Below are 27,482 nucleotides of genomic sequence, written 5' to 3' on the forward strand. Positions count from 1 at the left end.
CAGATGAGATAGGAGGGAAGATATTTGGGTTTTGGACATGCCTGAGCTGTCAGGAGTCCAATTTCCATATGATGGCTTCCAAGGCTCAGTATTTCGCTGCACCCTCTAGGCAATGTGTGGTTCTCTTAGGATCAACTAGGAATACCTGCAAATAAGGGCAATATTAACCACAGTGCCTTCCAGCCTCCCAGCAAGTGTGTTCCTCCCTCACCTGTTTTCTTTCCCTTTGAAGGAATCGCTCCATCCATGAAGAAGGCAGCCTTTTCGAATTGGTCAATAGAATGAAACAAGTGGAGAAAGAGTCCCCAGGCAGCAGAACCTGAACATTCCTCTAGGCCAGCTCCTCGTTTTATGGATAAAGAAACGGGGGCTCAACTAAGTCAAGTGACTAGGCTGGCTGGTTAAGAGAAGCACCCAGTCTGGACCCTGGCCTTTTGACCTCTTTCTGCAAGTGACTGCATCTTTCTTCTCCAGCTCTCCCTAGGCCTTCCTCATCCTGTCTGCCACCAACACCCTTGCTATCATATCTCTAAAACCTAACTCATCTATTTCCCCAAACCTGCTCAGTTCCACGTGGTCCCCATTTCAGTGACTAGTATCACTACACCCCAGTGGATCTCACCGTGGGGAGATTTTGCCCCCCAGGGGAGACACAGCAATGGTTACAGATATCCTGATTGTCACAGTTGAGATTGGCATCAGGTGGGGAGAGGTCAGGAAAGCTGCTAAACACGCTACAGTGCACAGGGCAGTGCCCCGCCACAAAGAATTATCCAGCCCGAAATGTCCACAGGGCTGAGATGAAGAAACCCTGCTGAACTCACTGGTTCAACAACATGGTTTCAACCTCCTTGCTAGAAATTTGAAAACGTGGGTCTGGAAACTAAGGTAGAGGTAAGCTTTTAGGTTTGGGATTCAACAATCACTTTCCAAGGGATGCCAGCTGCAATTAGGGGAGTGGATGCTTTCACCGGTTGGGAGAAGGCGGGCGAGAGAGAGAAAGAGAGGACTATGGGAAAGGACCACAGAGGGACCAAGAGGAGAAAGCAGCAGCACCCGAAGGAGAGAAAAGACCCCAGTGCAACCCAAACCCTGGGTTAACTCGACCTTTGCACATGATCCAGAAACAGCTACAGGCCCAGGCCATGTTCAAGGGGCTGTGACGGCAGATATAGACACCCAGAAAAAGCCCCAGGTCTTCCTGACCTCAATAGAACCAAGTCTGACTTCAGAGAGAGAGCCATGGACTGTCACACCAGCCCTCTGGGGGTGCAGGGCAACCAAGGTGCCGCTGAATCTCAGAGCGTAACACCAAACTCCAAATCCTATCCCAGCATCCACCTCAAAGGACATGGGGGGAAATTCCCTGGCGGTCCAGTGGTTAGGACTCCGCGCTTCCACTGCAGGGGGCACGGGTTCGATCCCTGGTCGGGGAACTAAGATCCCACAAGCTATGCGGCATGGCCAAAACAAACAAACAAAAAAAAGGACACAGGACACGAGGGCGGCCCTCCTCAGCTGCTCTGAACACTCCACCCTTAGAGCTCACCTCCCCACGGACAGCCTCGGGTTTCTCTCCCCAAAGCCCTCCACCGCCAGGGAGAGAAACTCAGCTGGATGGCAGGGGCCACTCAGGGTCTGGACACACGGCCCAGCCAGGGAGGGCCTCCCACACTGCTCTCAGCCCAAATCCAGGCCCTTTTCAACAAGGTAGCTACTGCCAGCAGGAGGCTTTGGAAGGAGTCAAGTGTAATTAAAAGCTGTGAAAGCCGCATTGTCTCAATGGTAAATCCTTCTCCCTAAGAGGCCATGACTGGGCAATTCTCAAAGGTGGGGAGAGGCCAAAGCTGCCTGCAGCCACCATCTCTACTTAGCGAGTCCAACAAGGAACTTTAATGGAAAAATATTTCCATCAGACATGGAGGCCTGGAAATTGCATGGCTTCATTCATTCTGGCTCTGGGGTGGAAACTGGGGGAGAGGAAGAGCAATGAGAGAGGAAGGAGAGAGGAAAGCATGAGACACAAACTGGGAGAAAGGAAAACTCATTAACCAAAATGCCAAGCTGCGCCCCCATTCAGCTCTTTCTCACGAGTTCTCACGGAAGCATCTGTATTGTGACCAGGTGCCTACCGGGCCAAGTATCTGCTCCTGTGATTAGCGCTGGGGACTGTGGGTTCACCGTCTTGATGTCAATCCCAGCTACAGCAACAGCCTGTCAGCATGTGACTGAAGCAGGACACAGAGGGATGTGCACGGCTGTCATCTTGTTGCTGGGCACAGGGCTATCCCCCACATGTGGACAAGTGGGTACAAGTGAGCCCAACATACAAGCCCCACAGGCTGGAAAGCAAGCTCCCCATTATACCTCCACAGTGTCCTCACCCCACTGCAAGTCCGTCCCGGCACCTGGTCAGGAACCCAGCAAAGACAAACAGGTGATTCACCTGGCAGGGCCAGCTCTAGGGCTTGTGCACCTGTGCCGATGATGGCCGGCATCCTGCTGGAGGCCCAACTGTGAGAACGAGGCTCTGCAAAGTGACTGAGTTTATGCGATTCAGTCATACAGAGACAATTAGGGCAGACTTCACCTTTCCAATGTGTTCTAGGTTTCCAGTGTGTTTCCAGTGTGTACTAGGTTTCCTGCTGCATAACAAAGGGAAACGCATACTGTATTCCCCAACTCTCTTGGGTCTCCTGTTTTATCTCAAGCCCATGTGGAAAGAATCTGGCTTCCGAGGACAGTCTCAGCTCATGGTACAATTGCCAGGAGAGAAGCAATTTATTTCTCTGGGGCAGAAATTTCAAAATACAAAACGGTGGGCATGACTGTATCAACGTGCATCAGGGAAGACCTTACCCCATGGTAAAAGAGAGCCCTGAGCTGAGAGCTGGATATGCAAACACCTGGCTTGATCTCTAAGCCAGACTGGGCTTCGCTGTCCCTAAAACAGGTCAGCAACCTGAAGGCCATTCAGTGAAGGGCAACGAGCATGACATGGGTCTGGGAAGATTAATTCATGCACAAAGTAAAGAGAGTTCCATTAAACAGGAAAAGAAAACAGAACAATGTAGTTGAAGGTAGTAAGTGCCCATATGCCAAAATAACTCCCCCCAAAAAGCCTCTCAGTGATGTAGGTGAATAAAGGGTAACAAAATGGGGAACAAAATGGGAAACAAAACTTTTGGTGGCGTCTAACAGAAAAGGCTATTATTACTAGGATCTGTCAGACTGGCCTTTCACCCACCCCTCAAAAGAATCATTCCCATGGAAACACCTCTCAAAAAAAATCATTCCCATGGAAAAAAAATAATTTACAGAGTTATAACACACTGAATAATTAAAAATGTTACTGATGGGCAAATGGTTATCTTTAAGACTGCTATATTTCTTGTGTATGCACGTGGAGTGTATGTGCAGCCCAACTGGAGATTTGGGCTGCAGTGCTGGCTCTGTCACCGATCAGCTATATGATTTCCACAGATGCTAAATGAGAAGGCGGGACTCGTTAATATTAACAGCAGCTAACATGGAGCAATGTCTCTATGCCAGAAATAACTCTAAGTGCCCTTACTGCACTTATTTCATCTTACAAAGTAGGTACTATTATTCCCATTTTACAAACAAGAGAACTGAAGCATAAAAGGTAGTAACAAGGTCATATGGTAAGTGGCTGATTCAAGGTCTGAAATAAGGTTCCTCTTCAGCAATGACTAAGTAGATCCCATCAAACCAGCTCTCCCACAGATAACTAGAAACTCTAGGCCAAATATAGGAAACAACTATGTGAAGACACCAGATGATGACCCAAAGCAGGCAGACACTGAAGAGGAATCAGTGCATGGAGGAATTGACTAGAACTGGGTAATTTTCCTGTTTTTACAGCTTTTAGTCACACAGAGTGACTCAGAACCTCAGATGAAAAAGCCACAGTCTTACTGGCCAAAAGGACCAAAGGACAGAATTTAGGGCAACCACAGCAGCTAAAAGTGAGAAAAGAAACCTGGAACTACCCAGAGAGGGGGAGCCCCAAACCTCTAGCTGGTCCCTGAACCCCATGTGTGCTGGGTAGACTCCAAGTTGCCAATTAAGGATCAGAGAACTGAACTGAGATTCCATGTGTAGCCCACCAAAGGGAAGACAGAGTTTGCAGTTTGAGTTCATCCAAGTTAACTACCTACTGGAAATTTCTTAAAATAAATTACAAATACTCTTGGAGGGAACATAAGGATTCAGGTTATCTATAATGTATCATGTCCAGGATACAATATAAGATTATTACTATGACCCATACTCAAGAGAAAAGAAAATCAACAGAGATCACCCCCAAAATGATCCAGAGTTTAGAATTGGCTCATAGGGATTTTAAAACATCTATTATAACTATGCTCAAAGACATAAAGAAAAATATGCTTAAAGAGAATGAAAAGATAGGCACTAACATCACAGAAATTCAAACTATAAAAAAGAATCAAATGGAGATTTTTAACAGCATTGTCCAATATAACTTTCTATAATAATAGAAATGTTTTATATCTTTGCTGTCCAAAACAACGTGTCACTACCTACATATGGCCATTGAGTGCTTACAATGTGACTACTGCAACCGAAGAACTAAATTTTTAAACTGTATTTAATTTGAATGAATTTAGATTTAAATAGCCACATGTTGCTAGTGGCTACTGTACTGGGCAGAGCAGCTCTAGAACTATAAAGTACACTATCTGAAATAAAAATTCACTGGATTGGCCTAACAGCAGATTGGAGATGACGAAGAAAGTGTTAATGAACTTAAATATAGGTAAGTAGAAATTATCCAATCTGACAAACAGAAAGAAAAAAATAAAAAATACTAACAACTATAGCAAAAAAAAACAGGGTAAAGAGTAAATAGATGTATACAGTAGTTCCAAGATTCTTACATGTTATGTGCAGTGGTACAATATTAACTCTAAGGACATTGTGAATAGTTATGTATGCATACTGTAATCCTGGGAGCAACCACTAAGAAAAAGTTAATAATAATCTAAGGAGGTATAATTAAAAAGCCAATAAGTAAATAAAAATGAAATTCTAAAAACAATATTCCATTAACCAAAAGAAAGCATGAAAGGAGAAATGGAGAACAAAAAACAGAGTGCATAAACAGAAAGTAAATAATAATAATAATAGCAATATGGTAGACTGAAATCCAACTATATCAATAATTACGTTAAATGCTAGTGGACTAAAACAGTTCAATCAAAAGAAAGAGGTTATCAGAATGGATAAAAAAGCAAGACTCAGCCAAATGCTGTCCATAGGAGTGGTACTTTAAAAACAAAGATTAAAAATCAGGAAATCTGTTGGGAATCTTCTGTTCTTAACTATTATACTATCCATGACCTATGAAGTACCTTCCATCTCTAAAATCCAATGATTCCACATGTATAAGTATATATGCATATATATGTAAGTTCATATATAATACATATAATTTTTTTTTACACTCAGGATACATAAAGGTCAAATCTATATGTGCACCCAAACCCAGAAGAAATGATGGAAAGGACAATTTTCCAAATTAACACAGCATCATTGCTGGTTTTGTTTCTCAATCAATGCTCACTGTGTCAGGTACTCAGATGGAATTTTTGCGTTACTGTGTCCAGAAAAATCACTTCACTTATTCTCGGAGAGCAACTTAAACCTACCTGCTCAGCAACAGAACTGTCCTAGAACTGCTTGAGTTTAAACCTTCACAGAAGAAATTGGCATGACCTTTCCACACAGCCTGATGATTAGAACAGGCAGCATCCCCAGGGCTTTGCCACACAGACAAAGCAGCTGTGACATGGCAAAGAGCACTGGACTTGCCATTAGAAAGCCTCAGCCTGCTTCCCATCTACACGGCTCAGAACCCATGGAACACTGGGACCATCATTTAGCCTCTTTGAGCCTCAATTTCCTCATCTCAAATGAGACTGTGGTGATGATCACATGATATAGTGTCTGTTTTCATAGACTCTCTAGGCTTTTCTCTCTTTTACGCTCTCAAAGTCCAGTGTCACTAGTTTTGCATGGTAGATTCCAAGTAAATATTAGAAGGGTTGAGAGAAATCATATGGGATTTTTAAAATACAATACAAATTCAAAGATTTTGGACTCTCTCATAAAAGCTAAAACACACAGCATATGCATAAATTAATTAGTGCCATAGATACATTTGAAAATTGGTGTATACGCCCATTCACAAAATTACTATTAGCAAACTGATTAATTAGGGTTTATTCTATGGCCTTGTTTAAAAAGGATGATCAATAAGTTGATAAGTCTTGTCATTACGGGTACCTTCTGAGAGAGACTGAGCCTCTGTTAAATATCATACCAGACCTGGAAAGTTCACAGGTTTGTGAAATTCAAATGCATTATTTCCTCCTGACAGCTGTAATCAAGTCCGTAGAACTCAGTTCAACCTTCAGTTGCCAACAAATGATCATAATTGTTGGCAAGGAAGAGTAAACATAAGCCTACTTAACAAATTTGCTAATTATCTTTCAGTTTAGGATTAATGTAACAAATAAATACTGGGTGCCTGCAGCTTAAGTTTATCAGTCAGTTCATATGAACCCACAAGGGTAAGTGGATTTTTATCTGTTTTAAAGCTCCTGTTCTCAAACCAAGTACTTCTTGCTCTTGATTTTTCTTTCTGGAATCTGATGTGTGTTTCTACTTCACAAGGCAATCTGTCGGCCTTTATATCTTTTAAAAATATTAGGTATATCAACTGAGAATTCTTAGAAAAGTAATGCTGAGGTTTAAAAGTGATGAAAGAAACAAACCACTGGTTTGAGAATAAAACTGCCCATATGGGCATAATCTACAATTGGCTGGCAGTGCTAAACATTAGTGAGTAAATTATTAGTATAATTAGCTGCCATCTAGTGAGGATCTTTACTAGATGCTGGATAGACATGCATAATTTTTAATCCCTCTAACACAGGTAAAGAGATAGCTTCTGCCTTTTAGCAATAAGGAGGAAGATTTCTCAGAGGTTAATTTGCCAAGTAACAGAGCTGGGATTCGAACCCTTGTCCATGTGGGGAAGCAGGGGGTCTTTCTGCCGCCCATTCTTAAGATGCTGCAATCTCCATGTGAGAATCCGCCTAAAACTTTCCTTTTCTTCCAGATTACTAACTCTTATCCATTTGGGGACCACAAGAAGATTCCAGGATCTGATGAAAATCTATGGACCCTCTCCCCCAGAAACATACATACACACATACACACACACACACACACACACACACACACACACACACCTACGTCTTCTTCTTCTTCTCTCTCTCTCTCTCTCTCTTCTGGGAAAATAAGGCAAGGGATTCATGAATATCCTGACGCAAAACCTGGGTTTAAAAACCTCTATTCCAAATAGGGTTTCCAAACATCAACACTGCTGGGTTTTTCACTCACCTCCTTTACATTTCCCCCTCCTTTTTGGTTTCTCTGTAAGTTTTTAAGGAATAAAATAATGGAGCTAAGAAGTAGATGTGTTATCTTGTCCACACACAAGAAAAGTCTGGCCTCCCCCAATGTTGCCTCTCCCCTACTCTCCTCACATCTTGACCATCTCAGTAAACGTACTCAGCTCAGGTGGCATATCTTGGAATCATCCTCTTGCCTTCACTTTTGTTCACCATGGGTCTAAGACAGCTTTACTGATGAATCAAATTACTCCAAGCCTTCCACAACGATCACTAGGTACCTATTATGTTCCAGGCATCAGACTAGTAAACAAAACTATGTTCCAGGCTCTCATCAGTGAACAAAATAAATACAGACAGACCTCAGAGATATTGCAGGTTCAGTTCCAGACCACCACAATAAAGCGATTGGCACAACAGAGTGAGTCACACGAATTTTTTGGCTTCCTTAATTTAAAAATACTTTATTGCTAAAAAACGCTAACCATTATCTGAGCCTTCAGTGAGTCGTAATCTTTTTGCAATAGTAACATCAGAGATCACTGATTACAGATCACCCTAACAAATCTAAAAAGAGCGGAAAAGTTTGAAATATCGCGAGAATTACCAAAATGTTACACAGAGACACAAAGTGAGCAAATGCTGTTGGAAAAATGGCTCGAACAGACTTGTTCGATGCAGGGTTGCCACAAACCAATTTGTAAAAAAAAACACAATTTCTGCGGAGTACAATAAAGCAAAGTGTTTTATTAAATGAGGCATGACCTGTATCACTGTTCTCATGGGGCTTAGATTCTAATGGGGGGAACAGTATATTGGCATAATAAAGAAGTATATTACAGTGTAACCTAGAAGGTGATTAGCAGCTGGAAAAAGGAAATATATAGAAGTTATAGGAGAATGAAGAGTGTCAGGGTGGGTTGCAATATTAAATACCTGGATATCTGAGTAAACACATGAAGGAGTCAAACTTGGGGAGATCTGGGGGGAGACATATTTTATTTGTTTGTTTATTGTCTTTCCTCCCCTCTAGAAGGTAAGCTCCGTAAAGTCAGGAATTCTCTTATTGTTCACTGCTCTACCCCAAGTGCCTATAACAATGCCCACAGCAGGTGTTCAACAAATATTAGCTGAATAAGTAAAGTAAATGAAAGTTAAAATTTACTTTCAGGCTGACCAAAACTGAGGGTTGGGCCACAATCCTAAATCTTACCCTGAATATATCAACCTCCTTAATTAAACAGTAAATTCAAAGCAAAGAGAAAAGAAACCGAGTCAAGTTGGGGTCACCTTTTAGAAGGGAAAACTGAAAACTGACCTTACATGAAAAATGATAATAATCTGAATTCCCACTTTTAAAAAGCCAAATAAGAAATGGGCTTTTAAAAAAAAACCCAGGATATCCGATACCAAATAGGGTTTTAAAATTAGAAATGACCCTTGAAATATAGGACTCCTAAATGCTGACTGATCCATCAATTAGGCTCTCAGTGAGGTACATGGAGACGTGGCATGTAAGACAGAAGCCACCAACCTGGGAAGTGCCAGCCACTGTGCCACACCATCCTCACCCCCAGTTGTACTCCCCATTACAGACCTGCATATGCAGATCACTCACTGTGTACTGATGCCCTTGGATTTTAAGCTTGGTTGTGGCTGATTAGCTCATTTACTTATCCCTTGGTGCTGGTAAGTCTGAAGACATGGGTTGGGTCTCCATGGAAACCAAGAGACACTGATTCAGTTATCTGGCCACAAGTTACAACTCTGACCTTGCCCAGTGATCCCACTTATGCACGTCCTCAGTTACACAAAGGGACAGAATATGGTCTGTGTGTGTTTGTGTTACTACCCCAGAAAAAGAGCAACTCAAAGCACATGCTTCATGTTCAAGAAGGCTACAGGTGGCTGTTGAGGACTGACCAACCTCCTCAGGCACAATTACAACATCAAACCAAGGCCCTGGATACAAATCTCTCCATTAGCTTCTCCTAAAAACACTATTCAATTCTAAGAATAAGTGCTATCTGGACGAAAGCCACAAACAATTGGAGGGCCACAGGCAGGACATATTCTCCCTCCATCTTGTCCCAGAATTAGCTCAATCTGGTAAAAAGGCAGGAATATCAGCTCCCTGGATTCCATGGCATGTGACTTTATTGATGGTGGGTCTTACCACGTTACAGGTAATATGAGCTTCAGAACCTTCTTTCCTCTCTAATTAACCAGCAACGGCAGGGTAAAAGCTGAAATCACCTCATCGTAACAGTTCAACCTCTGCAATACCGTACATCATTAAAATTTTAAAGGAGCTCCTTGGGGAACTCGCTTAATAACTGAGTTGGAGAAAAGGGGCCAGTGATGAAGAGCGTTTTCCTGAGCTGATATTAACTAGGTTTGGCTACTAATGGCTTTCCAGGAATCCCACTGTGTCCATGTTGCCATTTAAAAGAGTACATTCGGGCTTCCCTGGTGGCGCAGTGGTTGAGAATCTGCCTGCTAATGCAGGGGACACGGGTTCGAGCCCTGGTCTGGGAAGATCCCCCATGCCGTGGAGCGGCTGGGCCCGTGAGCCACGGCTACTGAGCCTGCGCGTCTGGAGCCTGTGCCCCGCAACGGGAGGGGCCGCGATAGTGAAAGGCCCGCGCATCGCGATGAAGAGTGGCCCCCACTTGCCGCAACTGGAGAAAGCCCTCGCACGAACCGAAGACCCAGCACAGCCAAAAATAAATAAATAAATTAAAAAAATAAAAAAAATAAAAAAAAAATAAAAGAGTACATTCCATTTGGCCCTTGCCCTTTCACTGTTAAGAGGGAAACTGAAAAATAATACATCATGAAGTATTGCAGTTTGTATTACAGTTCTCCACCCAATTCTCCCTTCCAGCACTACTGAGCTCGGTCTAAACGGAGCTCTTACAGCCAGGTGACAAGCAGAAAAATTCATCCCATGAATCGGTTGGGTGTCTATGATATCAAATAACGTATCACTGCATGATATATTTTCCACTGAATTTACTGGCCACAGAGGCAGAGCCATTGGAAAATACTCAGCTTCCTTGATAGCACCAATTTTAGTTTAATTCCCTTCTAAGTTAGGTGGCCGGGCCCCTTATGACCCTGTCACTTTTCCTCTCCTAGGGTCACACAGATACGACAGCCCTAGACCTAAGGAAGGATTCCCACCCAACCATACACTGCTCTCCCACTCCTTGTCAAAAACATTCCCTCTCCCCCACTGTACACATCAGGCAGTTTGTGATCAGGCTCCAGACCTCAGAGAGCTCGAGGTAAAGGCGCTGAGGCTAATGGGAGAATCTCAAAGAGGTTAAATGATTTGCCCGGGCCCACCCAGACAAAGCAGAGGCAAAGGAATTACTGAAGCTCAAGGATTCTGAAAACCCACTGTTATCCACTATAGGTCACTCTAGCCTCCAGTCTGGGAAAGTAAATATACGAACCAACCATATGAATAAGACGGTAAAACAGAGTGATAGTGGGTTAAGAGACCAAGCCACTGTGGTCTGGTCAATAAGGAGGATGGTGCCCCCATCCTGGACGCCCCTTCTCTTGAACGTTCTCCTGAGAATCACGGGAAGCAAAAGCCTATCAATGGACGGGTGTTTGGATGGTCTAGTTGCCAAGCACAACTGGCTAGTTCCTGGCCTGGGGAGATGTGAACACATGTCCTGGGGAATCAGCCCCATACTGTATACCTTGGACTATGCTGTAACCAAATAGAGGTCTGCACGGTAGAGGAGCAGAAACAGGAAGATGATAAGTAAGTTTTACACCAAGACAACTGGATCTGAAGAAGGACTCAAGCTTGAAGCCCCACTCTGCCGTCACCCCTGGGCCCATGAAGCAGGGTGACCTCGAGAAAGAAGCTACGTGGGAAGCTGCAGTAGCCACCTTACGAGAGATCCTGAGGAGAGATGGGAAGTGGACCCACCTTCTGCTGGCCTCTGTTCAGTGATAATCAGTTCTGGCTAATCCACAGAGAAATGCACAAGAGAACAGAGGGAAAGAATGGTTAGGAAAGACCAAAGCAGGAGTTCAACATGTACCCTAGATGTATCCCTGACCCTCCCCAAGCCTCTCCTCTATCAGCTGGAGGCCCCTCTCTCTCCCAGCTCCTCAGCCCCCTCCCTTTCCTGGCAAAGCTCACCTTAGCCATCATATAGCCTCAAAACTACCCTATCCTAAAACATCTCCCCTTTATTCTACTTCTACCCCAGGTACTGTTTTCCCTCCCATCTTTCTTCCACTATCCATCTTCTCAAAAAAGTTGGCTATATCACTCCATTTCTTCTTTCTTTTATTGTAAAACCCATCAAAATGTTATCCTGATCCCTCCAAGCTTCTGACAAAGCTAATCTTGACAAGGTTACCCCCGACTCACTGCCAATTCCAAGAGCAACTAGGTGGCCCTACTTTTTAAAATTCCCCACCTCTGCCCTGTCCTCCAGAAGCCCACTCACCCTGGTGTTTTCTCCTGCATCCGTGCCATTTCATCACAGCCTCTCCCAGGGCTCCCCAAAGCTACACCCTTGGGCCTCTTCTCACTCTGTGTAGGATCCCCTTGGGCACTTCTCATATTTATATGATAACATATCCTAAAGCTTCTTGTCCAGGATAGATTCTAGATCTTCTTTTATAACTGCCTCCTGGACACTTCCACCTGAACGGTTCACATTCCCATTCACGCTCCAAGAGCCAATTAACATATCACCTCTTCCATGAAGCCTTTTCAACAACCCCAAGCAAGTCATTCATTGATGCGTTTATCCATTCAGCCAACATGTCTAATGCCTATTATTTGTCAAGAACCATGCAAGATGTTGGAGATACAGGAGTTAAAAAACAAAACCAAACAGAAAGAGAAAGGTCCCTGCCGTCACTGAGCTTATGATCTTGTGACACAGATAGTAAACCAACAAATAAATATGTACTTCAAATTATGATAAGCACTATAAAGATAATGAATAGCACATAGCAATAGGGAACCAAGGGATTTAGATAAGCTAGTACTCAGTCCCAGTGGCCATGCCTCTCTTAAAACAAGTTTACTCTTCTTTCAAGCCTCTGTTTAATTTATGTCTCTAAGCAATCTCTGCTAGATAGTTAATACATCAGTGCTTTGTTTTATTCATTTTTACATATCTGTCACATACAGGAATTTAATAAGTCTGATGATTAAAGGAATGCATGAGTAATTTAATTAATGAACCAACTGTTTATAAGATTCCATTTAGTTCTAAATTTGAGAAATGCACATACAACTAGGTAAAGTGCATTCCAACTGCTGGTGTATTACCTGAAATCTCTAGTTTCATTAAACATTAGTTTACAGAGATTAAATTCAAATGAACATTTCATCTCTCTAAAATTGACTGGACCTACCTTTAAGAGAACCAAGTGTCGGCAGTGGTGAGAGAAATACTGCAATACAGGAATACTTAATTTCCTCAAAACCCAAGATTCCATTATCCCTCTTTCGATACAGCCAGGCCAAGTAATAAACAAGAGGGAGTGAATAGTTTGGGAAATCAGCCTCACACGGGGGCACAGTGGGATCTTTCCTAGCTGAGGCTGAGGCTTGTTTGAAAATACAGCACAGTTCAGAAGAAAACTTGGAAAGGGGTTATCTGAGGAATGGATGGACAGCTGCTGGCTAGTCCCAATGGAAGTATGCCTAGAAGGCTCCAGATCTGATAGTTAACAGTTCTGCTGCCAAATGTGCAGACAGGCTCCCAGAACAAAAGTCACCAATAGCAAACTCTGGGAGCTGGAGAGGAGGAAAACGGATGCTTGCCTCCCTTTGTGTCATTCTTCTGGTGTGGAAGAACAGCGATGCTGGCGGACAGTGGAGACCGATGCAGATGGGATGGAATAGGAGAGATGGGTAGGACAGCTTTGCGCTTACGGAGGAGTTTGATAAACAGGAGTGACGAGTGTACACTAGCAGCTTTCACACACACACACACACACACACACACACTCACTCACTCAGGCATTCCCCAAATCCAAAAAACTTCCTTTAAAACCACAGAATATATAAACAGCTGACCGTCGGAAGGCTGCCGGAAAGCTCAAGTATCTAGCAGGTGGGGACTTGTTTTCCAAGAGCTAGTTCAATAGGACAGACTGCGAATTGTGATCTCACTGGGGTGTGAACACCAGAATTCAAGGAGCAGATGGTGTGATTTAGTGGAAAGGCCATTGGACCAGGAGTCAGAGGCTTCGGATAGCATCCCAGCTTCTCTCTCAGCTACAAAATGCAAAGGAAAAAAAAAAAACAAAAAAAAAACCACCTCTCCTTATCTAACTTTTTAAATTGTTGTAAGGTCCAATAAAGATAATATCTGTGAAGGCTCTTTGAAAATTCAAAAAGATACATTTTTTTTCAACACATCCTTTGATGGCATTTTCTATGAGCCAATCGTTGATCTGCATGCTTTAAAAATATTAACCCAAAATGACCCTATGAGGTTGGTTAGTACAATTTTTTTAATTCTAGTTTTATTGAGATATAATTAACATATAGCACTGCATAAGTTTAAGGTGTACAACATAATGACTTGACTTACATACGTCATGAAACTATTACCACAGTAAGTTTAATGCATATCCATAATTTCATATAGATACAAACTTTTTATAAATAGGAAAAAAATATTTTTCCTTGTGATGAGAATTCTTAGGATTTACTCTCTTAATAATGTTCATATATAACATACAGCAGTGTTAGTTATATTTATCATATTGTGCATTACATCCCTAGTACTTATTTATGTTATAACTGGAAGTTTCTGAGGTTGGTACTATTCTCATCCCCATTTTAGAGAGAGGAAACAGGCACAGAGAAAGCATGACCTTCACCCAAGGTAACACAGCTAGCAAGCAGCAGAGCAAGGATTTGGTCCCAGACACTCTGGCTCCAGAGTTTATGCTCTTAACCACTAGACTGTGTTATTGTACACAGCTTCTAAGAGTATGTATTCTTTTACTCATATTAAAAAACCAACAATAATAATACCCAAGCCTGTATAGTTCTCCACATTTTACCAAAAGGCTTTTCAAGTTCATTACCTTATGTAATCCTCACAATAACTGTATGAGGTTGTTATTATTCTATTCCTTTGTATAGATGAGGAAATTGTGGCTTGGATATCTCTTGACAGTAGGACATGTGTTTCATGTTATTTTTCCAGTAATGCAGAGAGCTGTGGAGTGCCCAAACCATTCATATCCACCTGTCCAACCCCTTCCATCTATGGACGTGGACTTTTAAAATAGAAGAACCCAACCAATAACAGAACACAAAGAAAATAATCTGACTGAACACCCTTCCAGTTAAAAAGTATCTTTGGAAGAATATCACAGTACATCCCGATGTGAATTATTTCATAACATCCTCTCCATTTTGACAGCTAGCGGAGAGCAGGCTCTAACCTGCACACAGCATAATTTGAAAATTAAAAGGTCATAACATAGGTTCTGAGCATAAGACATGCAAGAAGGCAAGGCTGAGCTAAGATTCTGAAAATGGGGTTGGAAAACCCATGCTGTGGTTGAACTCAGGGCTTCCAGGTGCATAGAGCCCCAGGGGAAAGATAGTTGCAGAGACCAAGCAACACTCCGGCCAAAGACACGCAGGGAAGGGTCTCCTGGGATGTTCTTCCCCTTTGGATTTCCAATGTCTACTTCATGGTACCGCCCATGAGGCACTAGCATGGCATGGTTTATGTCTCTGAAGAGCTGAGCCCTTATCCCTGTGAAGATGGTAGCCGTCACTGCGCATGGTACTGGGGAATACGTGCACAACAGGAATCCCTGCTACAATGTGAGGAGGGGCAGGAGGAGAAGGGGTGAGGGGGAGCCAGCAGCAGGGGAGGAAACTCTCGATGGTTATGTTAAAAAGGATTTGTTCCACTGTCAAAACCAGAAAGCTCCCCCCAAGAGCCAGCTTTAAGGAACGAAGCCTGAAATGACAGAGACCGGGGTGGGATGTATTGAGGAGGCCCTTTGGAAAAGAGGCTGCAATAAAAGAGAGAGCATCAGGCAAAACGCAGGTGTAGCTGTAAAAATCCACCTCTGGACGATGATAGCCAGCAATGCCTGGCAGCTGAACAGAAAGTGGGCTCTAGTGTTTCTGTTGGGTCCTAGTCAAAAGGGATCCCAAAGCCATGCTGACTCTCTAGGGCAAGGACAGTCCTTTAAATCTCGCCCATCACTGGTTCTTCCCAGCGACTGGGAGAGGGCTCAGTGACTACCAAACTCCTGAAAACTGTATGAGCCACACTTTGTCCACTCACCTGCCCACTCCCTTTTCTGGGTCCCACCCTGTCTGTCCCCAGTGACATCAACCTCTTCTCTACCCTGGAGCTGGGGGCCCCAGGCCAAGGCGGCATCAGCTTCCACTCAGGTTTAGGCTGTTGAGTACTCAAACAAAGACATATTTGGACCCTCCTACAGAGAGAGAGGGGACTGTTTATGGGCCCAGAGGGAGCTGGCCCTAATCTGCTGCACACCAAATGAGGACAACAATGTTAAGAATGAAAATATGGTTTGGGGGGATAGTCCCCAGGAGCCCAACATTTTGGTATTTAAAGGAACTTTAATGAGCTTAAGAGGCTAATCTGGAGTTCAGGAGGGGGTGTTTTGTTTTGTTTTGTTTTGAAAAATCCTTTTAAAAGTTCCCGAGGCTTGATAGGGAGGAGGCAAGAGAATTGTGAGTCAAGGAGTGGCTACCGTGTAACTGAAGGGGCCAGATGGAACTAGGAGAGAGGCCGCTCCAAAGATCCCTTCTCACTGCAGCAGCAGACACTGGTGCTCGAGAGATAAGGGATGGTTCTTCCCAGGTTGGAGAAGTGTGACACCCAAAGAAGCAGCAAAACAAGTTGAGAGTGAGTACACACTATCAGAGTGCTAGCCAGGCTTCTCACCAGACGACTCCTCGTCCGGGTTTACTGGTGACAACGTCAGACTCAGGCACTTCTCCGACCCACTGAAAAACATAACCCAGCATCCATGAAGGTGCCAGGCACACTCAGAAAGATGTTCAGGGGCCCCAGTTGGTCAACCAAAGAGTGTGGTCATGGGATCACGCAAACCTGAGCGTAATGTCCCTCATCAGGTATTGTAGCTGAGCCCTGCTCCACAACTGGGTGGACCATTATGTTGTGTATCTAAAAGACGAATTTGTTTCCTCCAAGTGAGAAAAATTAAAAGAGGACTAACAGTCCATAAACTTGGCATGGGGGAAAAATGAGGCAGTTGATGAGATGGTGTTAAGTAATATCATGTGCTTGCAAGAGTCACGTTAGTAGAATTCCACAGGACATAGGGGAGTGAGGGGGAGGCAGAATGGGATGGGGCTAGATGTGAAGTCAGATATGGCATGTGGCCCATTCCTAGCACTGCTGGATGTCAAAGATCTTTTTTTATATGAAGAGTTTAACTGGCCCATCAGACAAGGTAGTCCAATCCACAGTGGCCAGATACCTACCAGGGTTTGTCCATTATAGGGTAATGATGATAAAATACACATCTATCAGGGTAGAAAGCCACTGGAGGCCTAGAGAGTCAGAAAAGCCAGACATATTTACTGTTATCCAAAAATAGGATCCCCCAACTGGAATCTTGAAAGGCTAGAAGAGACCAAACTCTTTCATGTGACTTCAGTTAAGGACTAGGAGAAGCACAGCCCATTTTGTATTTTTAGTTGTTATGACCTTATGGTGCAATAATGGGGATTCTGGCAAGGGTTCCATTAAATTCTAGTGAACCCGAGCATGGCAGCCAGGTGACAAGCTCTACAGATGATCTGGTTGCCGTGGGTCGCAACTGAAAAGTACAGCACGGAAGTAGGTTTTAAAAATCCTCTTTTAACTGCCCAGATGGGGCTATTTGCAATGGGACCAAGTCTACCAGAAGGTAGGAAACCAATGTTGGGCCACAGTTTTATTCCTCTGATAATGTCTTCACTAATACTTCACTGTTTCTGCTGCATTCCAATTGCATCTGCTGTCTAATGCCAAAAGAAACTTAATCCCTGTCCTAAGTCTCATTTTATTTATTTTCAGTAGTGTGAAAACAAACATGCAGCAAGATTATAGTGTTTACACCTCCTTTTTAGCTGATATAGCTCTAATCCTCCTGCTAATTAATGCCAGGGCCACAGCTATTTTATTAATTTCATCTTGGTTAAAAATATAGAGACAGATAATTGTGCTTGACTAAAATAACAATTTGACATTTGGAAGGTGTTTGCTTCATTTCAGCAAGACAGTTGGCTGGGTTTCATTTAATATACGACAAAGAGACACAAAGCTGCAGCTGACATTGGTCAATGATAACATAACCAATTCTAATTGTGATAAATTGACTAAACTGTCCCACATCACACTAGTCAAGGAGACGAAGGAGAAAATGTAAATCGTGAGGCGTACCAAGTTTCTCTGTGGGTTCCAGAAAACAGGCACAAAGGAGAAAAGGGCCTCTTTTCTCCAGAACCTTTTCTACATTTTGTTCCTAAAATTACCAACTTCCCCAAACTGAATCTGAAAAGGCTGCTGATAACGTTGATCTACACATTGCTAAGAAACTTTCAGAAAAACATACAGGGCATTCATTCCTAGGGGGAAGCCTCAGGCATGCTGGAAACTGGACAGGACTCTCCCACATAGGACCCTTTCTGCTTCTGTGCAGGGTGGGGTGAGGGGTGGCACTGCCCACCCCATACAGCCCCCAATCCTCCATACCCCACCCTGCAAGTGGCTTACCAAGAACTCCCATCTGAAGATATGGGCATTTAAATTTCCATGTTAGAAAGGTATAAACAAAAAAATTGCAAAGCATTAAAGGAAAGCTAAGATTTCATAGTTAAGGCGGAAATTACTTTTAAACCTTTCTATGGTGGATGTGATTGCACTTTTTCCCCCATAGTTCATTTCCCAGTATTGTACAACTATATTTAACAATCAAATTAACGTGATTCAAGATGGGTTACTTCGATCTTGATATAAAGCAACAATGACATTTTGTATATCAATTTACTCTAAGAAGCTTTAATAAATTCCCGGCAATATAATGAGTATTTTAAATCCTTGTCTATTTTCTCACTTCCAAACAGTAGGACCCAAATAATTTCTTTGACCATAAAAATTAATTAGCTGATAATTTAATGAATGGAATTGTTCTCATTAGAGAAACAGTACCTACTCATTAATTCCAAAAAACCTTCCCAGAATTAAAAAACAACAATAAAGAGGGCTCTCTAAAATTAGTAACAGTATTTTAGGTCACACAAAAGTTATAAATAAGAAAAATGAAACTAAAAAGCAAGACAAACAATGACCCATCAGAAAAGCTCTTGTCACTGAAATCTGAACAGCAAAAGCAACTCCTTAGCCAGGTGGATGACAAAATCCCAGAACTCTACAATATGTAAAACTGGATAAATAACTTTTTTAATGTGCTCCATTTACGTTAAGGATCAAAAGAATCCCACAAGTCTACTCTGAAAGGCAACGTTCATATCTAATCCCCAGAATACTATTAATATCCACTCCTGCTCTCTAATTCTATTTCAACATTTTAAGTCTGAGACTCAGAAAGTCCTACACTACCAAACGTAAAATAGATAGCTAGTGGGAAGCAACCGCATAGCACAGGGAGATCAGCTCTGTGCTTTGTGACCACGTAGAGGGGTGGGATAGGGAGGGTGGGAGGGAGGGAGATGCAAGAGGGAAGAGATATGGGAACCTATGTATATGTATAACTGATTCACTTTGTTATAAAGCAGAAACTAACACACCATTGTAAAGCAATTATACTCCAATAAAGATGTTAAAAAAAAAAAAAAAGAAACTCCTACCTATGGACCAATACATATAAAAAGAGAAAACACCTCTGAACAAGGAGTGTTTCCAATCACCCTCTAAATAAAAAAAGAGATAAGTCAGCCTGCACAAACACAGCCACAGCCCATGGACGGTGCTTATCCCAAGCTAAGCCCCCCTGCAATTTAATGCAGACATCAATTTATTACCTAGCTGTGTTTGATTTTTATATTTCTAAATTTTATTATGCCAGGAGTGAGGCCAACAAAAGATAGAGTAAAAATCTAACAACTGCCTCTGTAATTTCATCTGTGGGCTTCTTTTATGAGGAGCTGATGCCCAATTTTGATCTCCAAGTAATGTCACAGTAATAAAACCAAACTAACCCTCCTCCCTACACACACAGGCTACACTACCTTGATAAAATGCAGTATTAGTTCATTACTGATCCTAAAAGAAATCATTACCTTAGCCATTTTCTCCTCGGGGCTGCCAATCAGCAGGTCGAAAGAAAAATACAGAGAAAGCTCTAAGTGAGGGATATGTACTTTGGTTCACTGGAGTCCCTTTCTTCAGAAAAACTGGTCTGCTCCAAAAGAAAGGGGAGAAAACATGGACTGGCCCTCTGAGAGAAGGTTTCCCAAGGCCTGCACTTTGCTGACATGTGGGGAGTTATGATGTTATAAGAGCAGCCCTGATGACAGCAGTACTATCCCACACTGCTCCTAGGATGTCCAGAACAATCTAAGAGGTAATGATAAACTTCATATGTGAGGGGAGAGGGCCCCGCCTGACACACAGAGCCGCCAGGCACATGAAAGAAACAATATAAACTTGATTTAAATGTGGGATCCCTTCCAGAAGGCTTAATTATCTATTGTATTACCACATTCCTGTTATTCAGCAGCCTCTTCTTTCTCCAACTTAAGTCCAACTACAGTATTTGTTTGGAACAAATTCAGGGAAAACTCCAAACTAACCAGATCCTAGAGGACTCAGTTAAATAGGGAACAACAGTTATGTAAGTAGAAGTTCCCCAGGCTGGAAAATACTTTGGTTGTCTGCTAACTTTCGGGAACGCTGAAGACAGCTGAGTCCAACGTTTAAACACCCACACCTATAGCATCCTGATGTTTTATGTGACATGATGCCCCTTCATCAATTCTGTGCATGTACCATCCCACCGAACTAGTTATTTTTCTTTGACGGCACGTCACGGACAATAAAGGTCACCTCCAGTTCTTAATTTCTGGACATTCATAAATCAGTTTTCTGCACTCCAGCCTTAAATGCTTATTTGTTTTGGATGCTGAGGAGATAAATTATTCCTAAGAGTGTCACAGTGTATGAGACAAATATTTAACAAAATACCCTGAAGTCTTCAAATGAATGGCTGTACGTCTAAGACGTCACTGTCAATTCAACTCTTTAAAATTAGACAAATATGGTGTTTGACATCAAGAAGGTGTAACAACTAGTTGACAGAGTAGAATTTTCACTTTTTAACTGGCTGCCTGACACCATGAATAGGCAGCTAATAATTCAGATGCAACAGTGCTCAATGGCCAGAAATGCACATATAAATGGCTAACATAAATAGGATAAGCCCACTTTGTTAATATTATGTTTATGAACTTCACTGAAGACTGTACATTAGCTACATGTTCTTTTATTTTGATGTGTAAAAATAGCATTTGAACTCCATGAATTTTGGAGACAAGGGCACTGCCTGAATATTCATTTTCGATGAACTGTTCCATAATTTACCACCACCATTGTCCTATCACTTTAACTTCCATCTTAATTTCCTTTCCACTTGCCTTGGCTGGGCCTCAAATTTTTAAAAAGATCCAAAGAAAAAAAGCAAAAATTATTTTTACAAACGTATTTGTTAAAGAGGAAATGTGCTCTCTGTGACTGTTTCATGACTATTATCTAAAATTGAATTGCATCCTCCTGGAGGATAAATTTCTGGTCATTCCAGACAGCTTCTATTCAATACTTAGTCCTGCAGTCTCAGTAGAGGTTTTCAAGAAATACTCAACAGTTAGCATAATATAGATGGAAAAAGTGCTAGGCTATAATATAAGCCTCCTGAAGGCAGGATCCGAGACTTATTCTCAGTATCCTCCTATCCCCTAGCCTAGTGCCTTGCCTGTAGAAGCTCAAAGAGCTTGTTGAATAAAGAAATTTGTCTTGAGCCTAATTTTAAAACAAACAAACAAACAAACCACCCTTTCTTCTCTTATAGCAACTACCACGCAGATGAATGCCATTAAGATTATTAAATATTTTATAGCCCTGCTTGGTTAAAGAAGAACGGGATAGGGATGGGGAACAGAGGAGAGAAAAACGGAATAAAATTAATCTGAAAAAACAGTGGAGGCTCTGGGCACAGACAAGTGCTGATAGTGAACTAAAGAGACAAGCAACTCCATTTTGGCCATCTGTGCTTCCAAAATATATGTTAAAATCAAAATTAAAAACCCTCACTGTAGCATCAACACCTCTCCAAACAATGTAGCTCACACTACTCTGTAAAATCTTCTTGGTTCTGGCCAACAGCTGGCAAGTTGATCCCTGCAATTTTCCCTTTGCAGAAATAGCTTTGTGCGGGGAGAACTGACCCTAGTGGGCTAATAAGCCCAAACCGCTCCAAACCTGGGAGGCTGAAATGGAGGGGACATTGTTGTGTTAAGTACTTTACAACAACTGTTTCTTCTCCTCTTGACACAGCCTGACTTCCTTAAAGAAGATTTGACTGGCCAGACAGCTGTGTTGACCCTTAAGCCTTCTTTGATTCGTGATTTTTTTTTTCACAAACAATAGAAATTCACCACCCAAATCCTTTCCTAAGCTCCCATACTTTTGAATTTGCTAGTGTTGTGCCTGAAGGATGTGGACATTTCGGTAATCTATAAGCACAAAGATAAAGATTGGGACTACACAATCCCAAAACCTTCAGATGAAAAGCAACAGGGGAAAAAAAAAAAAAAATAGAAAAAAAAAAGAGCAATCAACCAGAAGCTTTATCCAAAGGTGGTACTTGAAGCTGTGTGCACAAAATCTGCTTAATTACCTAAAAACAGCACTTTTCGCTCAGACACTAGAGTACTAAACAATCAAGAACAGATATAACCACATCTTCTTTTTTAAAAAATTGAAACCGTAATCACCACTTTGGGTAATGGTGATGCATTTTCACTTCTTTATATATTTCTGTATTGCCCAACTCATCCAAAATCAAACACCTATTTTTTTGTGTGCTGAGAAATGTAAAATTATCTTTTCAAAACAAAACGAAATGCCCAGTACTCTATCCACATGGGGGTAAAATTCAAGCTTGCTATAGCAAAGGCGCGTAAGCAGCAGAAAGAATTTTTTTGCGTGTGGTCACTGCATCTGATTGCTTTGTCAGTCTGTAGGAAACCTCAGAGCCCAGGCAAATCAGAAAAGAAGATATTTCTGTTCTCTCTCAGAGCTTTTTGTTACATTGAGACTTCTCCTGGACACCTCCTTTCATGGTGTGTTTTTAATAACATGATAGGAACTGCTTTTCAGGAACACTAACCCTCCCTTGATTATCCTCATATAGTGCTGTCCCTTTCATTCACCAGTGACAAATGCAGAATTTTCCTGCCCGTGCCCCGAGGGCACTCCGTCACTTATCCAGTCCTCGGGTACAAAAACAGAGGCCCCTGTTTCAACCACGTTTCTTTGCTTCAATACCCCGCACAGCTCGGGGAAGTCAGTGTCCCTGTTATTGAGCTATTTTGACCAGGAAAGGCAGTCCCCCCCCAACCCCCCCAAGCCTACCCCCGCTTAGGTCTACTAAGCAACTCAGGGCCTGCCTGGCCGGAACCAGGAAATTCTTCAAACTCCCACTCCCCAGCCTCATCCAGGCTTTAGACATTATGGAGATCTAGAATCGAAATAACCCACTTTCTTAAATACCTGTCTCCTAGTTCTCCTCAAAACATACCAGAACGTTCGCGTCGACGGGAGGGAACTGAACCTGCGGCGTGGCAGAAACGCATACCCAGATGGGAATTAGGGAGGAGGTGGAGGATGGAGGGCCTGGCCTAACTGCTCCCATGGCCCGAGGGTTTTGCAGACAACGGGAAGGGACTGGGGAGAGTACAGTGAGAGAAAAAGCAAAAGGGGTGTGCGCTGCCGCGGAGCTCAGAGGGGCAGCAGCGGTGCTTCCGAGCCCAATCTGTCAGGGACCCCAGTGGACAAAGCCAAGCCGGGTAGGAGCACAGGGGACCCAAGCTATGGAATCAAGACCACCTCAGCTCTGCGCATAAGCGCGTGGGTGGCGCAGACAGGTGGGTAAGGTAGAGGGGGAGCCGGCGAGCAGAGGTGGGCCCCTGGCCGCCCCCAAGGGCAACCCTGTGAAGCAGGGAGGGGAGAAACAAGGTTGATGGGGTGGGAGTACCCACAAAGGAGTGTCCTCGGGGAATGGCCAGGTCGGGAAAACTGGGCTAGCAGACCACAGCGGGAGCCATCCCTTGTGCTTCTGCGGGGCCTGGGCCGTGGTTGCGTGCACCGGCGCAGTCCTCTGCCGCCCTGGGGAGCGTAGAGGGTGCGGGTGAATGGGCACCTGCGCATCTGGGCACTCGGGTGCATCTTGCTCCTTCCAGAAGCATATGAGGGGGTAAAGAAGGACAAAGTCTCCCTCGCCCGCTGATCCAGTGTGTGGGACGCGCTCCGAGGCGCGGGCACTTACTTCTCGTAGTCATACTTGCAGTAGAGCTTCTTGTCCCGGTAGAAGCAGGTGGTCTCCAGGGGCTCTTTGCAGGAGGTACACTGCACGCACTGCTCATGCCAGAAGCTGTCGTTGAGCCGCAGCAGAAACCTGTCCGAGATGACCCGTTGACAGCCCTCGCAGACAGACTTGGGGCTCACCGCTCTGCCTACAGCAGCAACAGACGTCCGCCCGTGAGCCGAGCCGGCCCAGCATCCTGGCCAAACCCGGCCCGGACCAGCTACGGATCACTCCACACCCACCGATTTACCCCCGCGTCCTCCCACCCTGGGAAGCCCCCTGCTAAACATCCAAGCTGAGATTTGGAGAGCAGAGCAAAATCAAACCAAATGGCATTTCTAATAAACAGGGACTATGTGGAAAGGTTTCAGTTCTACCAGGGGAGGGGGTAGAAATCAATAAGTGGCCTTTAATTATCAAACCTACCCTGGTATGCGCGCAAACGTGCGCACATCCTGTAAAATCGGCCTGCAAATAAATGTGTGCTCCCAAGTTTATCACGTAATCACTAAATCACTCACTATGCTTGTCTCTATTGTCTATTATTAAAACTGTGAGTGTGTAAAAAGAATTTTCTACTTTGTTGTTTGGTTTTGTCTTTTGCTAAAACGCAATTCTGTTCTATTCTTTTAAGGAAAACTTTACATTTTCTTTGCTTCCTAAAAAGTCCCGTGCGTGCAGAAAAATACTGTTCTCGCCCTAGGCAAACTAAGTATTGTTCAAACCAATGAACCCCAAGCTGCTGGCTGGAGCGCAAATTACAGATGGGTTTTTTTCATAATTAAGAAGCATCAAAATGGAGGGAAGGAAAAAAAAAAATGGAAAGAAGCAGGACTCGGAGACGCCGCGGAGTGTCCGACCAGGATTCCGGGAATCAGGCGAGCTCAGCAGCCACGCGTGAGGGCGAAACCGCATCCAAACCGACTCAGCGCGAAAGGGACTCCTCTCCGTCCCAACCCTTGCACTTCTGTCAGTTTTGTCCCTTTAGTTTGCGGGTGCGGGGGGGCGGCTTTTTTTTTTTTTTGAGGGTGGTGGGATACTCAGCCACCTTTGTCGCTTTGCCGGCACGTTTCACAGCTATTTAAAGAAGGCCTAGTCCCCCGGGTAACCATACCTTTGCGCGTGGTGTCCCAAAGGGCCTGACCCTTCCCAGTTCCCCTGCTACTCGGTCGCCTTCCCCTTAGGAGACGCAGCCACCGGCTCAGGAGCGGGGCCGGTCACCTTGGGGCTCAGGCAGGGAGGACTAGAAGTAGCGAGATCTTTAAAATGTTCCCTATTCTTTCTGCCCTTTCTCGGCGGCTAGGGCCACGACCCGGGCGCAGGGAGCGGACGTGGGCCGGGCAGGGAGTACCGGGCGAGCCGCGACGCCCGCTGAACGCAAGAAGTTCGAGCGTGCCCTGCGCCAGGTCTGGGCCAGCTCTGACGCCCTGGATCTTCCGAGACTGTATGGAGTCGGTAAGTTTCCGAAAGGGCGGTTGAAAAGGGGGAACGCGGTGCACGCGATTTCGTTTCATCTGGGGAGCTGGGGGGGATTCCTCCCTCAGTCTGGTTTCGCTAGCCGAACAGGCTCATGTTCCGCCTCCGCCCCGCTCTAGCGGTTCCGAGTCAGGGAAAGAGGCAAGAGGTTTAACTGACAAAACGAAAACCCCTCCCGCTAAAAAAAAAAATTAAAACACCCATTCACCAAACTTGAAAAGCATCGAGGGCGGGGTGCGGGGTGGAGGGTGGGAATCCCTGGCCTCAGCTCGGTTAGACCCGCGTGTGGGTCGAGGCCCTGGGCTCGCCGCTCCTCCGTGGTCGCTGCGAAGAGACTGGGGAGACCCGGGAGGGAGGACGACACGCCGGACCCGAGATCCGGCTCCAGTTAATTAAAGCCGAGGCAAGGGCCCTGCCGCGCGGGCTAATCCCCGCGCTGCGCTGCCCACCGGCCCGGAAAAGCCTCTCCGCGGTGCTTGAGGCTGAGATTGGGGCTGGAGTTGGTTGGAGGCGAGAAGCCGCCTCGAACTTGGGTGCTCCGTGACTGGGGTTTGTGTGCTCGTCCCTAAGCCTCGGAGAAGACGGCGGCATTTATGAGACGTCGATCAGCTCTGTGATTAAAAATCCAGTCCTGGGTATTTTTAATCATTTGCCACTCAAACGCCTGCAAGCAATCTCGCCCGCCCCTCGCGGCTCTGGGGAGTTCGGTGCCCGATGCGTGAGGCCTGGGGTGGCTTGTCGGTTAAGGGTAGGAAGGACTCACAGAGACTGACGGCTAGACAGGGAGTGGGCTCAACTAAGTGCATGAAGCGGGCCGCTAGCTCCCCTATTGCCGACCGGGTCCAAGGAAGCTGGGCTCCAGAGCTGGGGCCTGGCGGAAAGACGGTGCGCCCAGGCGCATGGCCTGAATACTCACCCAGCAGCGAGGAGAAGGAGGCCGACGTCTCAATGGCGCTTTGGAAGTTCTCCTCCATCTTCAGGCCGTCCAGCATGTTCGGGCCGGGCCGGGAGGACCTGTAGAGGAGAGGAGACGACGCTTTAGGCGTCTGTGCCCTCTGGGACGCGGCGCCCGAAGCCGCCGCACTCTTGGGAAAAGACGGAGGGAGTGTCCAGGGTGACCAGAATGAGCTGGGAGGGTAGAGTCCAGCCAAGAGAAATGTGGGGTGGGAGGAGAGAAACGAGTCACAGCGAACTGCTCTGACTGATCTGATTTCACTCGAAGTCAACGCGTTAAGTACTTAGGCCTCCGCCCCCCCAACTGCGTTTCTCCTTCCCCTGCCCCCCAACCCCCTCCACCCGGTCCCCAGCCCAGGTTTCCCATCCCGAGTCCGACTCCGCCCCAACCTATACTAGTGGGGGCCCGAGGGACGCCTCTGCAGGAACCCAACTACTGGGGTAAGATGGAGATTAAAAAGAGTGGGTGTTTTCCCTCGCGGGGCCCGGCCCAGGCACGCGGAACTACGAGGTCTATAGCCCGTGCCCAGACCGGCCGCGTTGCGTCCCTCACCTGCCCCGGCCGAGGAGGGGCAGAGTAAGCGACCCGGAGAGCGTCCCGCCAGCTCCCGGACTCAGGGCACTGGGATCTGCTGGGGGCGCGCAGGAGCGGGCGTACTGGGCGCGCGGGGAGGTCCTCCCGCCGGTCGGCCGGTGCCGGGAATGTCTGCAGGAGCAAAGAAGTCGCCTCGGGGAGGAGCCGCGGCTGGCCCTGCTCACTCTTGGATGCATTTCAAATCAACTTTCAGAAACACGCCCGCCCGAGCTGGAGCCTAGGAACAGGCAGCCTTCCTTACCTGATGGGTGAGCTCGCTCCCGGTGGCAGGAGCCGAATGAAGTTGCCGAGCGCCGCGGGAAGCTTCGGCCGGGGGAGGCGTAGGCCCTCGAGGCTGCAGCCAGAGCGGCCGCCCCCGGCTCCGGCGCGCCCGGGAGGGA

General features: G+C 45.0%; 1 protein-coding gene across 1 annotated transcript in view; it reads right to left on the minus strand.

The window, feature by feature from the left end:
• LMX1A (LIM homeobox transcription factor 1 alpha) overlaps positions 1-26,545 on the minus strand; it is a 150,305-nt gene extending 123,760 nt beyond the window's left edge. Inside the window, exons 1-2 of the mRNA XM_059903165.1 lie at positions 26,470-26,545; positions 24,039-24,225 (exon numbers count right to left, since the gene is read on the minus strand). Of these exons, the coding sequence (XP_059759148.1) occupies positions 24,039-24,225; positions 26,470-26,545 (263 nt within the window). The remainder of the gene's footprint in view (positions 1-24,038; positions 24,226-26,469) is intronic.
• Between the last annotated feature and the right edge of the window lie 937 nt (positions 26,546-27,482).

Source organism: Balaenoptera ricei, chromosome 1, assembly GCF_028023285.1.
Source record: "Balaenoptera ricei isolate mBalRic1 chromosome 1, mBalRic1.hap2, whole genome shotgun sequence".
Taxonomy (NCBI): domain Eukaryota; kingdom Metazoa; phylum Chordata; class Mammalia; order Artiodactyla; family Balaenopteridae; genus Balaenoptera; species Balaenoptera ricei.